This window comes from Haliotis cracherodii, unplaced genomic scaffold (genome assembly GCF_022045235.1).
Source record: "Haliotis cracherodii isolate W230 unplaced genomic scaffold, xgHalCrac1.p SCAF_3, whole genome shotgun sequence".
Lineage (NCBI taxonomy): Eukaryota > Metazoa > Mollusca > Gastropoda > Lepetellida > Haliotidae > Haliotis > Haliotis cracherodii.
The window spans coordinates 27,279,988-27,297,726 of NW_027266286.1; the positions used below are offsets into that span (position 1 = coordinate 27,279,988).

Here is a 17,739-nt window from a genome sequence, read left to right on the forward strand (position 1 = left end):
GAAAGTTGCTCCTTGCTGTTTTGGTATGTTGTTTAAACTATCTGGCAGAGAGAGACATATCTATGTAATTTCCTGAAATCAATATAGCAGTGTAAATAAATATGGTGTGTTGGAGTAGACGTTGCCTACAAACAATTTAAACAGCTGTAGTTAAAATGATCTACAGGTTGACATATGGAATTTCGGCTGTGAAGTTCCTCAGTGGAGCCAGGTTTTTAACACCCCACGTCAGCCAACACAGAAGATAGAAGTTTGACATTGTAGAGAACATGCTTTCGCTGCAATTTTCTCAGACAATTGTGTTTTGTTTGCTTTTGTTCAAAATTAGGATTAGGGAAGGACTGTATTTGTAAAGAGTTAAGAGTAAGGTCTTAGTGAGGTGAGGCGGAATGGGGTGGAATGTTGTGTTCAAGATTATTTCACTTGTATAGCAATGTGCATGGGTGTGTGTCTGCTTGTATTAGTCCAGACTTTAGCACTAGCCCAATGAGATACCATGCCACAGTTTACCATGAATACACCACAAAGACAGAGTATATTGACTCTGAACCAACCGGTTCTGGTTTTATTCCCTTAATGACAAGTGCCAGGCAGGTTACAACAAGTACTATCTTTTAACATCTTTATGTATGATGCAACCAGGGTATCTTAGAATAAAAATACAAATATCACAAAAGACAAGGGAATTATGTTATGAGTGAGTGAGTTGGGTTTAACGCCGATTTTAACAGTATTCCAGTTATAACATGGCGTGTCAGCTTAATGTGGGAGGAAAGCCCAAACTGATGCAGGTCTTAGACGTTTACCACTTCGGTGAAACCCACCTGACAAACCTAGAAACATAATTGGGGCGAACCAGGATTTGAACCCACAATCATAGGTTTCTGGCACTTTAGATGACTGGGCCACCCGTGCCCCCAATTATGTTAAGAAGAAATAGGAATTAAATCAATTGGAGAAGAAGGAAAGTGACTGAAATTGAACTATCACAGGAGAAATAGAAAGACATTTTGGTAAGTAGAGAGAGTAATTAAGTTAGGGAAGAGAGGCTATTAAGACAGGACGAAAAAAGAATGGTTTTGGTGATGAGAAAGTATCGGTACTGTTTTGTGGAGGGAAAGCTTTTGTGCCAGGAAGAGATAGCAATCAGTTCAACAGGTATTTCTGAGTGTGAGCTACAAAAACTACAGGGAGACATCACTGGCCATATCAGTCAGTGTATATTGCTTTGTCCTCTCTCAGGTTGGAAATAGTCAGCTCCTGGAGTGAATGAAAAGAAACATGAGCCACCATGTTTCTTCCCCTAAAGGTGGATTAATTTTTAGAAGGTTACCCAGTGAAAATCTCCGGAACTGATAAGTGATAGGGTTTTAATGAGCTGTGGTATTTACTTGTGTAGAAGGGCAGAAAATTGTAATAGAGTTCAGGTACCACCCATGATGGTTTCCGAAGTCATTTTTCCACCTTCTATTTGAGAACACCATTGTATGGAACTCTTCTATCAGAGCCCGTGATAGCTGTATGAAACATGCTGAACATGTTATGGCATCTTTTTCACAACATATTGGACCGCCTCCGTGGAGAGCGGAAGGTCCAGGGTTTTGCTCCCCGGCCACGTCATACCAAAAGACGTTAAAAGATGGTACTTGTTGTTACCCTGGCTGGCGCTCGTCATTAAGGGGCTAAAACAAGGACTGGTTGGCTCGGAGTCAGTATAGTGTCTCTTAGTTGGGTATTCATATTAAACTGCGGTATGGTATCTCAGAGAGCTAGCACTATTAATCGGCATCAGTCCGGACTAGTACAAGCAGCCACACACACACGCACACACACACACACACACACACACACACACACACACACAACCGTGCATGCACGTCGCCATTTAAGTGCAATAATCTTGGACACGATGTTAAACCCAATTTCACCTCACCTCACCGCACAACATATTGGTATCCGAACCATCTTTCCCAATGAAATATATTTGTAATGAAGGAGAAGGGTGTTGGCAGAACCGCATGATGTTAGAATATGATAAATCAAACTTATCTGCAACAATTGTTTGACCAAAGTTGGTTTGAATAAAACCTGCTTGATGTGAAATGTTTTTTGCTAAGTATCTAAGGATTACCTTTAAAGCTCTTTATTGCCATACATGAAATGAACCACAACGTACTTTATCAAACATTAAATCTAAGACTTGTTTAAAAATACCAGTTTTTGTGATGAGGTCACATTTTTGCTACCCAAATGCACTTGTTGTGTAGTGCACCTAATATGCTTCCCAAAGGATGAGGGACTGATAAGGTTGTCTGTGTATACCTAATCATAGAGGATCTTCAGTTACCTTTGATGCTCCTAAAGAGGGCCTCAATGAAAGTCAATCTTGAATATAACAATGAGGGGATTAGAATCACTCATCTAAATAACTCTGCTCCTTTTCAGGTTTAGTGACTGCAGATACTGGCGATAGCATTTAAGAAAGTATCATCCACACTGTAGATTATCTGAATGTGTTGGAAAGAAACTATCATGTTTTCTACAGGATATCTGATATAGCCTGCAAACATAAATTTGGGTGCATTCGCATAAAGCAATGGTGGCAGACGTAGAATAGAGGTATTACCGATGTTGCTGATTGGATGATTGTCGAGTTGATTGATTATCTCGGAATCTGCACCTGGTTACAGGGAGACATCAAGTGAAGCTGGCAAGATAGGAAGCAGATATTGGATGACATGTTGTTTCTATCTGGCGACCATGTTCATGTAAGAAATAAGTCTTTGAGCTGAAATCTGTCTGTGAGGGAACTGAGAAAAAGGAAAATGCTTGGTTTGGTTAACATGTACACTTGTCAATTAAATCAATTTGGAACAAATGATTATTTATTTGTTTGACTTTCACAAGTTGGCAGTAACATGTTTCTGGCAGTCGGGCGTGTGTTTACATTCAGCTGTGTGTGGCCTGAGCTAGTTGTGGCAGTTGTTTAAAAACACTCAAAATGAAGATTTTCGATAAAGTTTACATAATTAATTCCTGTCAGTCATGAACTTACTGCTGACTTGACAGTATTTACAGCAGGATGGATCTATGTGTAGGGTACACAGGTGAAAGGTTTTATTTTTTAAAGACACAACAAAGTTTCGGTCACTGCATGCAGACATACAGTTTTTCTTTCTCTGAAATGTGGCGCCAAACAATATTCTTTTTAGGACATACAGCATATCCAGTGAATATTTTAAATAATAAATTTAAACCTCAGGCAAAAAGTATTTTTTCTATATTTTCAGGAAACAAATTATTTTTTCAAAATAATCCTATCCCCCACCCAAAGATGGTCTCTGACTTTGAGCTTCTAGTTTAATAAGACTATTGGGTCTTCCTGGGCAGAATATGTTCTCGGTACCCATGCTTGTCGTATTCAGAAAGAATGCTTCTGTTATTTTCAGTGACCCAGCAGGATTCTGTGGCCAATGTTCCGGAGAACGCTCCGTCCCCGCTGCAACAGAAGGAGGAATGTTGCGCCTGTGGGCACGCCAAGTATGTCATCACATTCAAAGGGCTGTGGTCACGTCATACGCATCCCAAAAACTTCCCAACCGGAGACAGTAAGTTTCGTTGGAGTCAATCATTAAAAGTCGGCAAATATTCCGACAATTACATTTAAAGGTCATTTTAAAAAACGTGAAATTAATTTAAGCCATTTAAATATGTAGATGGAAAATAGCAGTGTTACTGTGGTTTGTATGAATGTCAGTAGGAGTTCTTGTGTAAATACATACAACATTGATAATTAGTAGTATTCAAATAACGTCGCTTTGTGAAGATTAGTTGTTTCGCTCAGCAGTTATATTTTGAAATTATGACATTTTATCAGTATAGAAGAATGGATGTGCATGGATCTGTTATCATGTGAAGTTTCGTATTTGGAGTTTCTTGTAAATTTTCTGTGATTTAGAATAATATACAGATATAGTTGATTTACCCAGGAGTTTTATTTCTAATGGCACAGTGGTCATTGGTAGTCCATTTGACTGCGTAGAGTTGCATCCCATTGTCTGTGTCAGGATCTGCTGATCTTGAGTTTGAATCCAATATTAAGATCCTTGACCATTCAGCTCTAAACTGAACCCCTGAAGGTTGTATATATCTACAACCTCCTTCACAGACAGTTTCCCTTCCACACAAAGCTAACACAAAGTCTAGGGATTAGGGCAACGTATTCAAAACGATCAGATTGTCAAGCTGAAATTCATAAGAAATAAGATAACACTGATGATTATTTCCACTTAAATAACAACTTTTCTTTAAATTCATATATGTTGTGTAGGATGGAGTTAGCTGGTTTCATTCCTCTAAGGGCCCTAACTCTACTACATTCCTCTAAGGGCCATGACTCTACTACATTCCTCTAAGGGCTACAACTCTACTACATTCATCTAAGGGCCATAACTCTACTACATTCCTTTAAGGGACATAACTCTACTACATTCCTTTAAGGGCCATAACTCTACTACATTCCTCTAAGGGTCATAACTCTACTGCATTCCTCTAAGGGCCACAACTCTACTTCATTCCTCTAAGGGCCATAACTCTACTACATTCCTCTAAGGGCCACAACTCTACTACATTCCTCTAAGGGCCACAACTCTACTACATTCCTCTAAGGGCCACAACTCTACTACATTCCTCTAAGGGCCACAACTCTACTACATTCCTCTAAGGGCCATAACTCTACTACATTCCTCTAAGGGCCATAACTCTACTACATTCCTTTAGGGACATAACTCTACTACATTCCTCTATGGGCCATGACTCTACTACATTCCTCCAAGGGCCACAACTCTACTACATTCCTCTAAGGGCCATGACTCTACTACATTCCTCTAAGGGCCATGACTCTACTACATTCCTCTTAGGGCACTAACTCTACTACATTCCTCTAAGGGACATAACTCTACTACATTCCTCTAAGGGACACAACTCTACTACATTACAGGTTCATTTCTTCTGCATTGGTCCAACATTGTGGGTGCCTCCCACAGTAACGACTATCGCATTTGGGACTACGGCGGTATGGCCTCCGAAGCTGTAAGAGAGGTCTGTGAATACGGCTCTTCTCGCTCCCTTACAGAAGACATGAAGAGAAATGTGAGTATTGTCTGCATCAGCATACTTAAAACGGTATAAAAATGATGGACATTGTGTCTCTTAAGAACATACTAAATGTTATTTTAACTGGGTGCAAACTAACCAGCCATGTAATAATGCCCTTGTCTATATCTCCTGATTTCATGGGTAGGTAGCAGCAAGAATGGACAACTCTAGCTATTGAGGACTTGATTGTGTGGAGTTGCTCGTGCAGCTAGCTCTCATGCGTCACTACCATCTAGTGACATGACTGGGAGAAAGTTGATGTCAGGTTCACACTTGGTTGAACAACAGCCATGCAGGTGGTGCGGCCTTACAAAAGGCTGTGGGTTCTAACTACAATACAACATTCAGTATTACAGACCGCCGTCACATTGCTGGAATATTGCTGAGTGCGGATTTAAACAACAAACAACATAGTTTTAGTTTAAAGATTTTTGCTGACCAATAACAGGATTAGTCAAAGTGTACTTCTCAAAAGAAGTAAAGGACACCCAATTCGTCCATATTAAGATAGAGTTTTGTGGTGTCTACACACTAAGCAGTTATCAAGTATTATTTATAATTTTAATAGCAAATGCCTACAGATCTTTCAGTGAATTATCAAGTATGAAAACCCAACTCTTAGATAGAATTGTGTCTGAAGTAGTATTCAGGAATTTATGGAAGAACTTTATAATTCATTTCAAAGCTTCCCAGGTACGCATATTGAACTATACAAATTCTACAGTGAGTGAGTGAGTGATTTGGGTTAAACGCCGCTTTTAACAGTATTCCAGTTATATTGCGGCTTGTCAGCTTAATGTGGGAGGAAAGCCCAAAGTGATGCAGGTCTCAGACGTTTACCACTTCGGTGAAACCCACGAGCGTGGGTATGGTGCTGACAGACTTAGAAACATAATTGGGGTGAACTGGGATTCGAACCCACAATCATAGGTTTCTGGCGTGCCCAAGGGACGCAACTCTGCAACAAATTCTACAAAGCTTATGAGATGTGACTGCTGGGTTAAGACAGTACTTTGTAATACGTGGCAACTTTTCTCAACAAAAACTTGGTGCAGGTCAAGTCAATATCAGGTCAACCTCAATAAAGTAATGATGACTGGTGCAAAGGTAAAACAGTTGTGGACGTGTTTATAGGCGAATAGTTTTGCTATTTAGCTAAGAAGAAAGCAATATGATGTTTACACGTGGCAGGGGGTTCCCGGGGTAATTAGGAAGGAGGGACGAGTGGCTACATTGTGTCAATATTGACTACAAAGCAACACTGGAGGTGCCCTCTTGCAATTACAAGCATTCTCATACCAGTGTTGAACAGAATTACAAATATGCATCCCTCTCAACTCTGCTGATTGTCAGCGATGGTGGCATGTTCCACGAATGTCAGCTGTGACTTTTTGCCCAGATCTTACAAGTATGCACACAGTTTGATTAATATGGGCAAGGAGCCGTGTATGAGGTGAGACTTGTCAAATGAGGGTGTGGAAGGGTCACAAAGGTCATGGGAGCAAGGGGAGATAACTCTAAATGTTTCATCTGGGTCCTGCATTCTCAAGGGAAATGTCACTAGGTGCTGTGTGCAGTAATTAGGGTCAGGCCATTGTAACAGGTACTTACAGGTATGGAATAATCAACAATAGAACACTCCCATGTTGTGATGATAGATAGCAAGCATATACAGTACAGTTTATGTATCAGACTATTCAGCGTTTCAGTCTTTGTGTCACAAAAAGCATGAAATCCTTGCACAAATATTTTCTGTGGATGGTTAGTTGTCCAGATTTTGATCTTAAAACATAAAGATCATTCACAAGAAACATTCATGGGAAAAGATACTTTCATCTTTTCTTTAACCAAACGTGTGTATAATGATATTTAGATAGGTAAAGATATACAATGAATGTGTTTACAATGAAGGAATATGAATTTATGATTTTGTACTGTCCAAATATTGACTGCATTTGACTTCTTGTGACCCATAAAGAAACTATTTTCAACAGATATCCATCCAGTTCGGCAATGTATTTCTTTGATATTTTGTATGTTTTGCAGACATTTATCAAACACGCAATCTTATTCTTGGCTGATTTAGCATTCCATATTTTCATCTTAAATATCACAAGACAGTGTCCCTCACAAGGAAAGCTCTGAAATAACATTAATCTAGATTGTTCAATAAATAGGAGGGGGTGCTGCTGTCTGATTGCTTGGAAAACATTTCTAAATGGGATTCAAAGCCTAGAAATCTTTTGAACTTTTCTTCGTGTATTAATACTTTGTATTATTAAGTTTGTTTTTTTATCAATTCCAAATTTGAAGAACAAGCCATTTGGCTTGGCGAAATGGATTGCAAACTAATTGAAATATAAGTGTGATCAATATTTATTAGTTTTTTTTTTCAATATTCTGCCAACCAGAACAGTTCAGTTATCACAGGATCATGTGATGTGATGTCATCCATTATGTCATATTCCAATAGGACATCATAGCATTCGAGAGTGACATCATGTCTTTTTCACAACTGAGAGAGTTCATGTACAGAGAGAATGCTCCAAAAAATTACTGATACCTTTTGTTTTTTATGATGTTCATAAACATTATGTGCGTTCCAATTTGTAGATGTTATTGAGTATTTGATGCCTGGAAATTGTTAATATTTGATACCTCCGGCTAAAACAGTTGGTTGCAAATGAAATCTCTGGACAACCTACCTGTAATAATGATGACTCTGTGATAAAAATGTGATCTCGGTAATGTTGGACAAGTCCATTTTATCAACAGGGGATTTAAGTTTGGTAGTTCCTGGATATTCTCATAAGTTCACATTAATAATCTGAACCTGTTCTGCCAATACCAATTGTCATATTTCTCCCACTTTTGGTGATTGGGTTTATCTACGTTGCCCAGCTACATCTATGGGGAACAACTCACTAAAACTAATGTTGTCCAACTTACAATGTCATCACGTTGCGAGCGCATGTTCGAATCTCCAGAAATTACATCATGACAGAACAATGTTCTATAATACTTATATCTTATATAACTCAATAACACCCACAAATGTAATGTTTATCTTCTACATTCCATTTTAATAAGCAGTCACTCTTTGCCTTATTGTATATCATCCAATAAAGACATTATAATGAATCATGGGGGCACAGGCTGCCCAGTCATCTAAGTCACAGCAGCTAGCGTTTGTTATGCAGAGTCGCGTCTTTTGGGCACTCCAGCAACCTGTGATTGTGGGTTCTGATTCCAGTTCTCCCTGATTATGTTTCTAGGTTTGTCATTACCATACCAGCGCAGTGGTAGCTGTCTGAGGCTTCACACACTCACTCACTCACTCACTCACTCACTCACTCACTCACTCACTCACTCACTCACTATGATTTGGCAAGTGGCAGAAAGAAGCAGCTCTGACAATTTAGATAAATGGCTATCACCTTTCCAATTTGTAATGCATACAAAATATGTAGGCTATTAGTTAACATCAAAACGCCTCCTAAATTCCCTTTCAATAGTAGAGTACTACCAATTTAGACTAAAGCATCAACTTTTGACCTTAGGCAATAATTATCTGAACAGCTGAAGTTGAAACTTTACACTTTAAATCATGATAAGTGATAGCTGGTTGATATGCTTCAACTTAATTAGGAGTAATTGTAAATAAATAATTGCTTGTGTCAAAATACCGTTAAAAAGAAATGTGAAGCTTGAAAAACAGAGACAATGTAAAGAAAGCATAGCTGGTTGAATGAAGCTTTCAAACGTGTAACTCTAGACATCTTATCTCCGACTCAGTGTCATAATCTCCAAGGAGATACGTTTCTCCATCACCAGTCTGAAACTGTCATGTTAAACACTAATATTACATATTTACACCGCCAATGAGACATATATTTCAAGATAAAGACTATGGCAGTGAAATGGGATTCTCGACCTTGTCTGGTAGCAGCATCTAGGTCGGGGTTTAGTTTTATAGTCCTCCTCCCCCAGCCCTGGATGTCACCTCACAGGAAGTGTAATTCAAAGGAGAAGGATTTCTGTTTGTTTGTTTTTTCTGTTTTCTGGTCCTTGTGTATGTTGGATGTTAAATGTCAGAACTATTTGGATCGGTAGGAATGCAGCCTTTATTTATATGTTTGGATTGCATGTTTCGTAAGTGCAATATTCCTGTTTTATGATAAAGATTCGGTCTATCTTAAGATAAACAGATATCACATGACTGATCTGTTTCTTAGTATCAAAGATAGAGCATCAAATACATGTTTTGTCATGTTTATAAGTTACATTTTATCATCAGAGATAGCAGCTGTACTCTTAATGCAATATTTCTATCATTTTGTTACTAAATAAAGATACTGTACTTGTATGAAAGTCTGGTCTGTTTGAGAAAGTTATCAGTAGAATAGACTAGCATCTAGTCTCTGAAATAAACATATCGTACAGAAAAACAATTGTTGATAAATTATCTTAAATAATAATAATAACAACAACAACAACAGCAGCAACAATAACAACAACAACAGCATTCCTATAACTTCTAGCTCCTGTTGATCCTTGGTTACAGTGAGTGAGTGAGTTTGGTTTAATGCCGCTTTGAACAGTATTTCAGTTATATGACGGCATGTCAGCTTGCTGAGAGAGGAAAGTAGTTTACCACTGTGTTGAAACTCACAACCATGGGCCTGGTACTAACAAACCGAGAAACACAATCAGGGAAAATCTGGGATTTGAACCCATGATCATATGAATCTTTTAGGGCTGGGACGGGTGACTCGGGGACTCAGGTCGGGTGGGTGCTGAGTAGGACCCAGGTACCCACAGGACTACCCGGACCCGTGGTTAGTCACTTGATTATATTGTTTAATGGCAAAAATTATCTTGAACTCTATGGTAACACTATAAGTGATAAATGTTCACATTTCTTTCTGACTTTGCACACATTCCTTCTGACTTTTTATGTTTGCGTGATGATAAAACATCAGTCAACTTCAGTGTGTGCATGACCAGACTGGTTTATACGTGTATCTAAATTCATTTTGACAGGAGTACGGTCAAACTATGTTTTACCTCTCTCTTGAGACCTCCAGTCGTGTAATAGCGGGGTGGGTACCCGGGTAGGGTCGGGTAATAGCGGGGTGGGTACCCAGTTAGGGTCGGGTAATAGTGGGGTGGGTACCCGGTTAGGGTCGGGTAATAGCAGGGTGGGTACCCGGGTAGGGTTGGGTAATAGCGGGGTGGGTACCCGGGTAGGGTCGGGTAACAGTGGGGTGGGTACCCGGGTAGGGTCGGGTAAAGCGGGGTGGGTACCCGGGTAGTAAATTTGGACTCGTCCTATCCCTAGATTCTGGTACACCTAACGAGCAAGTGTGCATAGCAAATTGATGGGTCAATGTTAAAGTAAAACTCAGTTTAAAACACGATGGTAATGACCTGTACAACAAGTTATTGAAGTACAGGCTTGTAATGGAAGTGCCTGCTTGTCTCCCAGAGCAAGAAGATCCGGACTGTGGTGAAGACAGACTCCCTGTGGGGGCCCGACCGGATCCTCGACTCCGTGGACGCGGTCTTCACCGTCAACTCAAAGAAGCATCTTCTTTCTCTCCTCACCATGATCGGGCCCAGTCCCGACTGGTGTTTAGGTAAGGCCATAGTTTTTATCCTTTTGATCATGGATCCAACAACCCTATTTCATCAAACATGGAGAAACTATATTTCCAAATGTACACCTTTTTGCAAAAGTATTTTGTGATTACAATGTTTGAGTAAAAATGTTTGAAATAAAAATCGGCAATAACACTCTAAGGCACCTGTAGAATTCAGTACAACAATTTTCTGGTAGCTCTACTGAATGTTAAAGGTAGCCCAAATAACTATTTCTTCCCACCACATTGAGACCCTTTCTGGAGAAGAGAGTCATACAAATTTAACACTATATATACTGCCTTGCGGTGAATGGGCCCAGTCCAGACTCAGGATTAGACAGAGAAAGGCGTCATACGAAAAAAATGTTGACTTAATCTTTTAGTCAAATATGTCCCATTTCTCAATCAAATCAAGTCTATCCATTCTGTCCATCTTGCTGACTTGCATGGATTGGTTGTCTGTGACACTGTAGTGATACTGTTTTTATTTTGCAGGAATTAGTGCCCTTGACATGTGCCAGAAGAACTGTACCTGGGCCGACAACCAGGAGATTGACCTGTACCCCTGGGACGCTGGTACCGACAGCGGGGTGTCATACGAGGTATGCGAATTGCTGTATTTGTGAAAAAATACTCTGAAGTGCTGATAATAAAGAAATGAAAAGTTGAGATAGAAAAGAAGTATTCTTCATTCTGACTATTCACTTTTGTCATACATGGCAGTTACAACTTTAAGGTTCAAAACATAAAATGAAATGTGTTTTTGAAACTGTCACCTTGAGTTGAATACTTGTTTATATGATAGAAGACAAAGGGATATGTATGACTTAATACCAGATCTACAGACTGACTTGACCATTGTCTGTCTTCACACCTTGGCTTATGCCCATATGATTTGTGACTTCAAACTTTGGCTTATGCCTTATATGATTTGTGACTTCAAACCTTGACTTATGCCTTATATGATTTGTGACTTCAAACCTTGGCTTATGCCTTATATGATTTGTGACTTCAAACTTTGGCTTATGCCTTATATGATTTGTGACTTCAAACTTTGGCTTAGGCCCATATGATTTGTGACTTCAAACTTTGGCTTAGGCCCATATATTTGTGACTTCAAACTTTGGCTTATGCCTTATATGATTTGTGACTTCAAACTTTGGCTTATGCCTTATATGATTTGTGACTTCAAACCTTGGCTTATGCCCATATGATTTGTGACTTCAAACTTTGGCTTATGCCTTATATGATTTGTGACTTCAAACCTTGACTTATGCCCATATGATTTGTGACTTCAAACTTTGGCTTAGGCCCATATGATTTGTGACTTCAAACTTTGGCTTAGGCCTTATATGATTTTTTACTTCAAACCTTGACTTAGGCCCATATGATTTGTGACTTCAAACCTTGACTTATGCCTCATATGATTTTTTACTTCAAACCTTGACTTAGGCCCATATGATTTGTGACTTCAAACCTTAAATTGACTTATGCCTCATATGATTTTTTACTTCGAACCTTGACTTAGGCCCATATGATTTGTGACTTTAAACTTTGGCTTATGCCCATATGATTTGTGACTTCAAACCTTGGCTTATGCCCATATGATGATTTGTGTCTTCTAAAAAGTGACTGAATAAAAGACTTGACATTCTAAATGCTGAATGTTCCCAGTTTGCAAAACAATAAGTGTCAATGCAGCCTGTCATGTATTATTCAGATCAATATAATAGAATTGGTTTACAAATTAAGGAATCACAATTTTCGACCTCCCGGATTCCTTGTCAGTGTGTCCATGACCTCATTGTTCTCAATCTGTCTCAACACATGTGTGTTTAAGAATGCCTGTTCTTTAATGATTCCTGAAGCAATTCAGCTGCTCTCCTTGTTTTAAGTAAAGAAATAAATTGCTTTGGTGTCTAGACTGGCAATTCTACCTGTGACTTGTGAATGGGCTCTGACAAGCTCCTGTTTCGCTATCTGTGTACGATCTGATGAGAGTGGAGCCGAAAACAGCTTTATGATGTAGGGAGGTCGCTGTGGAGTCAGACACACGCGGCACCAGACAGAACATACCACAAATATATGCAGAATGACATAATGGTTAATTTATTGTAACCACAGACTTCCGGAGAAAATAACTTTTTGTCAATAAGTCAAAAAGAAATTATTTGAGACGTGAAATATCTTTGAAGGTTTCATTATGAATTGTTCTATTTTTAGAAACAAATTAGTTTTTAAGTCTGAGTTATGGTTTAAGGATATGATATATATGTATTTTTAAATTCAATTATTGGTGTTTGGTAACTGCATGTGTTTTTAAGACAGTGAAAAAAGCGTAGGATATTATTTTCAAGAAAAAAACAGCCCTATTTATGATGAAAATGTGAAAAGGCTTAGGTTCAGCAACCTCAATAAAGTGAATCTAGTTTTTTCAAATGTCATTCAATGGGGGCTCAAAGGAATTATTTTGGGATAACTGCATCATAAATCTTATGCAAATATCAACCAATGAAATGCAGTTTATAGTAAGACCAACTTCCATTGATCATGTGAACATGGTGTACCGACAGCTAAGCAGAGAGCCCCTTTAAGAGGAACTCTGCTCTCTCTCGTCCCAGGCCGATTTACAGTTGATGTCTTGACATTGTGGTATGTGTAGTATGTGAAACTGAGGCATTGTCTCTGTGTAGACAATGATATACATTATAACATTTTGTATGATTTAGTTGGAGTTGTAAAATCAAGATTTCTTATGAATAGGGAAAGGGTTTTGTCGCTTTTATTTGATTGACTTGAATCCATCTTCCTTGGACTGTCAGTTGACAATTACCGTATTTGACGTACTAGGCGCCCCGCTCTAGTAAGTGCCCATGGCGAAATTTGCTAATATATTGGCTCGTGAACAATCCCAATTAGTACCCTTTCCGATTGATCAATTTACTCACTTATTTATTCGCGTATAATACTCACTCGTGTGTTATATGTACCCTTAATTATGGGCAATTAAATTCTGGAAAAATATATCTCTCATCAAGGTGGCCTGTAAATAATTGGGTAAAGTATACCAGTGACTGAGAGAATGATCCACCGATTCTGATCAATTCTAAGTGAGACGTGTCTATTTCAGTCTCCAAATGAAAATACCTACCCAAGGGAGTCTATCCATGCCATCACCAACTCTATCATCAGAAATCGAGCTTCACCATTCTTTGGGTCTCAGCCAATCAAACCGATGGGAAGGTTGATTCTGAAGAAAACTTATGAGGCATGCTCAAGTGATCATGGTGAGGCAAACTCTGCAGAAAAGTCACCCAGCACCGATGAACTGGTCAGCGAGATGAAGAAAAAGATGATGATGCAGAAGAAGCAACGTATGTGGACATCCAGGGGCTGTTGGGAACATCCAGGGTCACAGTTGGGTACATCCTGGGGCTCAGTTGGGTACATCCAGGGGCACAGCTGGGTACATCCAGGGGCACAGTTGGATACATCCAGGGGCACAGTTGGGTACATCCAGGGTCTCAGCTGGGTACATCCAGGGGCACAGCTGGGTATATCCAGGGGCACAGCTGGGTATATCCAGGGGCACAGTTGGGTACATCCAGGGTCACAGTTGGGTACATCCAGGGGCACAGTTGGGTACATCCAGGGGCACAGCTGGGTACATCCAGGGTCACAGCTGGGTAGATCCAGGGGCACAGCTGGGTACATCCAGGGTCACAGTTGGGTACATCCAGGGGCAGCTGGGTACATCCAGGGTCACAGCTGGGTACATCCAGGGGCTCAGTTGGGTACATCCAGGGGCACAGTTGGGTACATCCAGGGGCTGTTGGGTACATCCAGGGTCACAGTTGGGTACATCCAGGGGCACAGCTGGGTACATCCAGGGGCTCAGTTGGGTACATCCAGGGGCACAGTTGAGTACATCCAGGGGCACTGTTGGGTACATCCAGGGGCTCAGTTGGGTACATCCAGGGGCTGTTAGGTACATCCAGGGGCTCAGTTGGGTACATCCAGGGTCACAGTTGGGTACATCCAGGGGCTCAGTTGGGTACATCCAGGGGCACAGTTGAGTACATCCAGGGGCACTGTTGGGTACATCCAGGGGCTCAGTTGGGTACATCCAGGGGCTGTTAGGTACATCCAGGGGCTCAGTTGGGTACATCCAGGGTCACAGCTGGGTACATCCAGGGTCACAGTTGGGTACATCCAGGGGCTCAGTTGGGTACATCCAGGGTCACAGCTGGGTACATCCAGGGGCACAGTTGGGTACATCCAGGGGCTCAGTTGGGTACATCCAGGGTCACAGCTGGGTACATCCAGGGGCACTGTTTGGTACATCCAGGGGCACAGTTGGATACATCCAGGGGCACAGTTGGGTACATCCAGGGTCACAGCTGGGTACATCCAGGGGCACAGCTGGGTATATCCAGGGGCACAGCTGGGTATATCCAGGGTCAGTTGGGTACATCCAGGGTCACAGCTGGGTACATCCAGGGTCACAGTTGGGTACATCCAGGGTCACAGCTGGGTACATCCAGGGGCACAGTTGGGTACATCCAGGGGCACAGTTGGGTACATCCAGGGGCACAGCTGGGTATATCCAGGGTCAGTTGGGTACATCCAGGGTCACAGCTGGGTACATCCAGGGGCACAGCTGGGTATATCCAGGGGCACAGCTGGGTACATCCAGGGTCACAGTTGGGTACATCCAGGGGCACAGTTGGGTACATCCAGGGGCACAGCTGGGTACATCCAGGGTCACAGTTGGGTACATCCAGGGTCACAGTTGGGTACATCCAGGGGCACAGTTGGGTACATCCAGGGTCACAGCTGGGTACATCCAGGGGCACAGCTGGGTATATCCAGGGGCACAGCTGGGTATATCCAGGGGCTCAGTTGGGTACATCCAGGGGCACAGCTGGGTACATCCAGGGGCTCAGTTGGGTACATCCAGGGGCACAGTTGGGTACATCCAGGGTCACAGTTGGGTACATCCAGGGGCACAGTTGGGTACATCCAGGGTCACAGCTGGGTACATCCAGGGGCACAGCTGGGTATATCCAGGGTCACAGCTGGGTACATCCAGGGTCACAGCTGGGTACATCCAGGGTCACAGCTGGGTACATCCAGGGTCACAGTTGGGTACATCCAGGGTCACAGCTGGGTACATCCAGGGGCACAGTTGGGTACATCCAGGGGCTCAGTTGGGTACATCCAGGGGCACAGCTGGGTACATCCAGGGGCTCAGTTGGGTACATCCAGGGGCACTGTTGGGTACATCCAGGGTCACAGCTGGGTTCATCCAGGGGCACAGTTGGGTACATCCAGGGTCACAGCTGGGTACATCCAGGGGCACAGCTGGGTAGATCCAGGGGCACAGCTGGGTACATCCAGGGTCACAGTTGGGTACATCCAGGGGCACAGCTGGGTACATCCAGGGGCACAGCTGGGTACATCCAGGGGCTCAGTTGGGTACATCCAGGGTCACAGTTGGGTACATCCAGGGGCACAGCTGGGTACATCCAGGGGCACAGCTGGGTACATCCAGGGTCACAGTTGGGTACATCCAGGGGCACAGTTGGGTACATCCAGGGGCACAGCTGGGTACATCCAGGGGCTGTTGGGTACATCCAGGGTCACAGCTAGGTACATCCAGGGTCACAGTTGGGTACATCCAGGGGCACAGTTGGGTACATCCAGGGGCACAGTTGGGTACATCCAGGGGCTGTTGGGTACATCCAGGGGCTGTTGGGTACATCCAGGGTCACAGTTGGGTACATCCAGGGGCACTGTTGGGTACATCCAAGGTCACAGTTGGGTACATCCAGGGGCACTGTTGGGTACATCCAGGGGCACTGTTGGGTACATCCAAGGTCACAGTTGGGTACATCCAGGGGCACAGTTGGGAACATCCAGGGACACAGTTGGGTACATCCAGGGGCACAGTTGGGTACATCCAGGGTCACAGCTGGGTACATCCAGGGGCTCAGTTGGGTACATCCAGGGGCACTGTTGCGTACATCCAGGGTCACAGCTGGGTTCACCCAGGGGCTCAGTTGGGTACATCCAGGGTCACAGTTGGGTACATCCAGAGGCACTGTTGGGTACATCCAGGGTCACAGCTGGGTACATCCAGGGTCACAGTTGGGTACATCCAGGGGCACAGTTGGGTACATCCAGGGGCACAGCAGGGTACATCCAGGGGCACAGTTGGGTACATCCAGGGGCACAGCAGGGTACATCCAGGGGCTCAGTTGGGCATCAGGGGTCAGAGCCAAGCACTGGGTTGCAGTCCGGAATAGTGGATGAGAGTTGGCACAGAGGATCGGAGTCATCCATAGAGTATTTGCGTTTGGCATAGAAGCTTAGTAGAGCTTAAAGGCTTAAAGTAGGGCATAGAGGATGAGAGTCTTGAATAGATCGGAGTCATCCATAGAGACTTTGAGTTGGGGACAGAGGCTTAGAGTAGGGCATGGAGGATGAGAGTCTTGAATAGATCGGAGTCATCCATAGAGACTTTGAGTTGGGGACAGAGGCTTAGAGTAGGGCATGGAGGATGAGAGTCTTGAATAGATCGGAGTCATCCATAGAGACTTTGAGTTGGGGACAGAGGCTTAGAGTAGGGCATGGAGGATGAGAGTCTTGAATAGATCGGAGTCATCCATAGAGACTTTGAGTTGGGGACAGAGGCTTAGAGTAGGGCATGGAGGATGAGAGTCTTGAATAGATCGGAGTCATCCATAGAGACTTTGCGTAGGGCATAGAGGCTTAGTAGAGTACAAAGGCTTAGAGTAAAGCATAGAGGATGAACATCGGCATAGAGGATGAGGGTAGGGCATATGGATCGTAAGGTTTAAATGAAGAGATAATTTGTTATAAAACTGTGACGCTTTAGAAGGGAGATTTATGTCCCATAGGTGAGATTGTACTGATG

At 42.4% G+C, this 17,739-nt stretch overlaps 1 protein-coding gene across 1 annotated transcript in view; it reads left to right on the forward strand.

Moving 5' to 3' along the window:
- Positions 1–17,739, forward strand: part of LOC139475086 (spondin-1-like) — a 123,845-nt gene that overhangs the window by 96,148 nt on the left and 9,958 nt on the right. The window contains exons 5-9 of the mRNA XM_071258332.1: positions 3,450–3,608; positions 5,000–5,151; positions 10,646–10,796; positions 11,295–11,401; positions 13,930–14,173. Of these exons, the coding sequence (XP_071114433.1) occupies positions 3,450–3,608; positions 5,000–5,151; positions 10,646–10,796; positions 11,295–11,401; positions 13,930–14,173 (813 nt within the window). The remainder of the gene's footprint in view (positions 1–3,449; positions 3,609–4,999; positions 5,152–10,645; positions 10,797–11,294; positions 11,402–13,929; positions 14,174–17,739) is intronic.